The sequence below is a fragment of the Salvia hispanica genome, chromosome 2, assembly GCF_029641045.1.
Source record: "Salvia hispanica isolate PSC_SH4W2 chromosome 2, Shi_PSC_v1, whole genome shotgun sequence".
Taxonomy (NCBI): Eukaryota; Viridiplantae; Streptophyta; class Magnoliopsida; order Lamiales; family Lamiaceae; genus Salvia; species Salvia hispanica.
The window spans coordinates 46,317,722-46,321,293 of NC_142693.1; the positions used below are offsets into that span (position 1 = coordinate 46,317,722).

At 43.5% G+C, this 3,572-nt stretch overlaps 1 protein-coding gene across 1 annotated transcript; it reads left to right on the top strand.

Moving 5' to 3' along the window:
• Window positions 1–914: 914 nt before the first annotated feature.
• Window positions 915–2,925, top strand: LOC148932526 (uncharacterized). The gene is made up of 2 exons (XM_089065137.1): window positions 915–1,789; window positions 2,193–2,925. The coding sequence occupies exons 1-2, from the start codon at window positions 915–917 to the stop codon at window positions 2,923–2,925; spliced, it is 1,608 nt and encodes a 535-aa protein (XP_088921263.1).
• Window positions 2,926–3,572: the final 647 nt, after the last annotated feature.

Below are 3,572 nucleotides of genomic sequence, written 5' to 3' on the forward strand. Positions count from 1 at the left end.
TCCCCTGTTCAGATCCAACCTCGAACGCTAAATCCACTCCGGATCCAAGCGTCCGACACAAACTCCAGCCAAAAGAAACATTTCATAACTTCAGATTTAACCAACAACCTCTGATCAACAATAACAACGAAAGCGAAAAAGTGCATAGATAATCAGTAACATCAACAACCAAATCGACTTCCAAAAGTGAAGTTCGAACGAAAAGAGAGTGCAAAAGAAACTGAAAATAAAGAGATTGTATCTTCGCCCTCACGCGGACGGTGTTACGACTGAAATTTTCTGAAGAATTGACCCCTTGAAACCGAAAACTATCCCAGAACTCCCATTTCCCAAGTGTGTGTTGTGTGTGAGCTAAGAGTGAGCAAAAAAGAGTGATATCTTGTGTGTTGCATGCTCCTCTATTTATAGGCGTTGAAGTTGGGCCCAGCGAGGTATAGATAGACTTTGTTGCCCTCAGCTATTGACTTCCTTCTTCAAGCCTTCTTTTTCCTTAGATTCTGCTCACTTCTACTTCATTCCTTTGCTAGACTGTTTCCTTCAGCATCTCCTGGATCTAGCGATTCTGTCACACACCTGGCTTAGAAACCGTGTTAGACCCAACAAAATGTAATGTTTTTCACTATATAACCGATGCATGAAATTATCCTTATGAGAGACCTAGGCAGGGGAAGAAAGGAAGCAGAGAAATAAACACAACCCCACAGCGGTCCGCCAATTAGCCCCCAGCCAGTTGAGCTCTATTTTTTGGAATAGACACTGAGGAATCCCCGGCGGCCGCCACACCTCATCGCAGCGGTCCGCCGGCCGAGAGGCAGCAACTGGACGTTCCACCACACTACAGTGTCACTATTCCATATCCTCAAAGGTTGAAGAGTAAGAAGCTTGACGCTCACTTCGCCAAATTCTTGGAGGCAATGGGCAGAGTCCACATCAATATTCCACTGGTGGAAGCTCTGCAACAAATGCCTAACTACGCCAAGTTCTTGAAAGACGTGGTCGCTAAGAAGTGGAAATGGGAAAAGTATGAGACAGAGGGTTTAACTGAAACCTGCAGTGCTATCATTCAGAAAGGCTTACCGAAGAAATACAAAGATCCAGGGAGTTTTACTTTATCTTGTGTTCTAGGGAATGATGTAGAAGGTAGAGCATTGTGCGATCTTGGATCCAGTATTAAATTGATGCCTCTGTCTTTTTACTGGAAACTCGATGTTGATAACATCCGCCCCACCTCGATTACCTTGCAAATGGCGGATCGGAGCACAACAACACCAATGGGAATAGTGGAAGATGTCTTGGTAAGAGTTGGAGAATTTATTTTCCCTGCTGATTTTGTTGTGTTAGACATGCATGACGACAAGAAGGTGCCATTGATTCTTGGAAGGCCATTTTTAGCTACCGGAGGAGCCATGATAGATGTACAGAAGGGGGAGTTAACATTGAAACTACATGATGAGAGCATCACCATCAACATCTACGACGCTCTAAAATTCCATGGAAAAGAAGGGGCAGAAGGCTATCAAGAATGTAGCGTCATCCAAGTCGTCACAGACTGTGTGGAAGTCACCTATCATCAAACTCAGGATCCCATCGAATCATGTCTCATAAACTCTTTCACTCCTAACACCGATTTATCTACTTGTGATGCTAATGTTTGTGCTATGGTTGCAGAACTTGAGGTGCTCTCTGAGAGGATCCCTCAAAAGGGGATCTTATTTTATAGAGATGTACGATCTTATTTTTGGGATGAGCCCTACTTGTTCAGAAGATGTGCAGATACTATATTTAGGAGGTGTGTACCTCAAGAGGATTGAGCGGCTATAGTTGAAAGATGTCACTCGTCAACAACGGGAGGACACTTCGGTGTGCAAAGGACCGCGATCAAAGTGTTGCAAAGCGGGTTCTATTGGCCTACGATTTTCTGTGACTCCGCGAGCTTTGTTCACCAATGCAATGAATGCCAACGCACGGGAGGAATCTCTAAGAAGAAGGAGATGCCTATGAACACCATTATTGAGGTAGAATTGTTTGATGTATGGGGGATAGATTTTATGGGATCATTCCCAAAGTCAGGAGAGTACCAATATCTCCTACTTGCAGTTGAATATGTGTCTCGATGGGTGGATGCAATTCCAACTAAAACTAACGATTCTATGGTTGTCACTGCTTTTGTTAGAAAAAAACACCTTTTGTAGGTTTGGTACACCACGTGCTCTCATAAGTGATGGAGGATCTCACTTCAACAATAGATGGCTAGACAATGTATTGGACAAATACAGAGTCAAGCATATAGTCACCACACCGTACCATCCTCAAGCGAATGGGCAGACCGAGTTAGCAAACAGGGAGATCAAGTCAGTTCTACAAAAGACAGTGAGTGTCAACACAAAGGATTGGGCCCTTCGGTTAGATGATGTGTTGTGGGCATACCGCACCGCGTACGAAGGCCCTATAGGTATGTCTCCTTATCAACTCGTATTTGGAAAATCATGTCATTTGCCTCTTGAGATGGAGTACAGGTCGTATTGGGCAATCAAAAAGTTAAACCAAGATTTTCAAAAGGCCGGTGAGGAGAGACGTGTTTTTCTCAATGAGATGGACGAATTTCGAATGGAAGCCTATGACAGCTCATCCACATACAAGGAACAAATGAAGGCTTACCATGATAGGATGATCAGTCCACGAGAACTCACTTTGGGGGATGTAGTTTTGTTGCACAATTCGAGACTTTCTCTGTTCTTCGGGAAGTTGAAGTCTAAATGGAATGACCCTTACATGATCAAGAAAATCTATGACAGTGGAATGGTTGAGTTGCTAGCCCCGGATGGACAGTTGTTTCAAGCCAATGGCCACCGTGTGAAGAAGTACTACAGTTCAGACAAGGTGGTGGAAGAAGAAGTTGATCTAGAAGAGCCACCCAAGGAGTAAAAAAAGGGGTAAAGAAAAGCTAATGACTTTAAAAGAGCGCTTGTTGGGAGGCAACCTAACCATTTTTGATAATTTTTTGCTTTAATTTCTATGTACTTTTGGTTTTGGTTTAATTTTGTGCTTTGAAATTTTTTTCGCATGTTCTGACCTCTACGTGGTGGCCGCCGCATGAGCTGCAGCGTGCCGCCACCTGCTCGCTTGAACAATATGACGATGTGCGGCGATAGCCGGATGCGCCGCAGTGGACCGCCACCTGGGCACAATCACCAGCGCGATTTTTCGAAATTTTTTGAATTTTCACCCTGTACAACCTCTACGCAAAATTTTCAAGGTATGTTTTCATTTCAGTAGTTTACTCACGTCCCAACCGACTCTACAAACTTATTTTACACTTTGTTGTAAATAAGTTTGGGGGGGTGAAGTAGTGGACCGTGAGTTTAGGTTTTTGTTTTTAGGCTTTCGTTTGGGGAGAAACACGCATGCTTAGGGACACACTTTAGACTGAGTTGCCGATGATATTACATTCCATCCATGTTTAAGTATGGCTTGACATTTTGATTTGATGGTTTGGTGAAAAGATGCATAATTAGTGAATTGCTTGTTCGCCCTTGTTTCATGCTTATGTCTTGTAAGGATTTGAGCCTTAA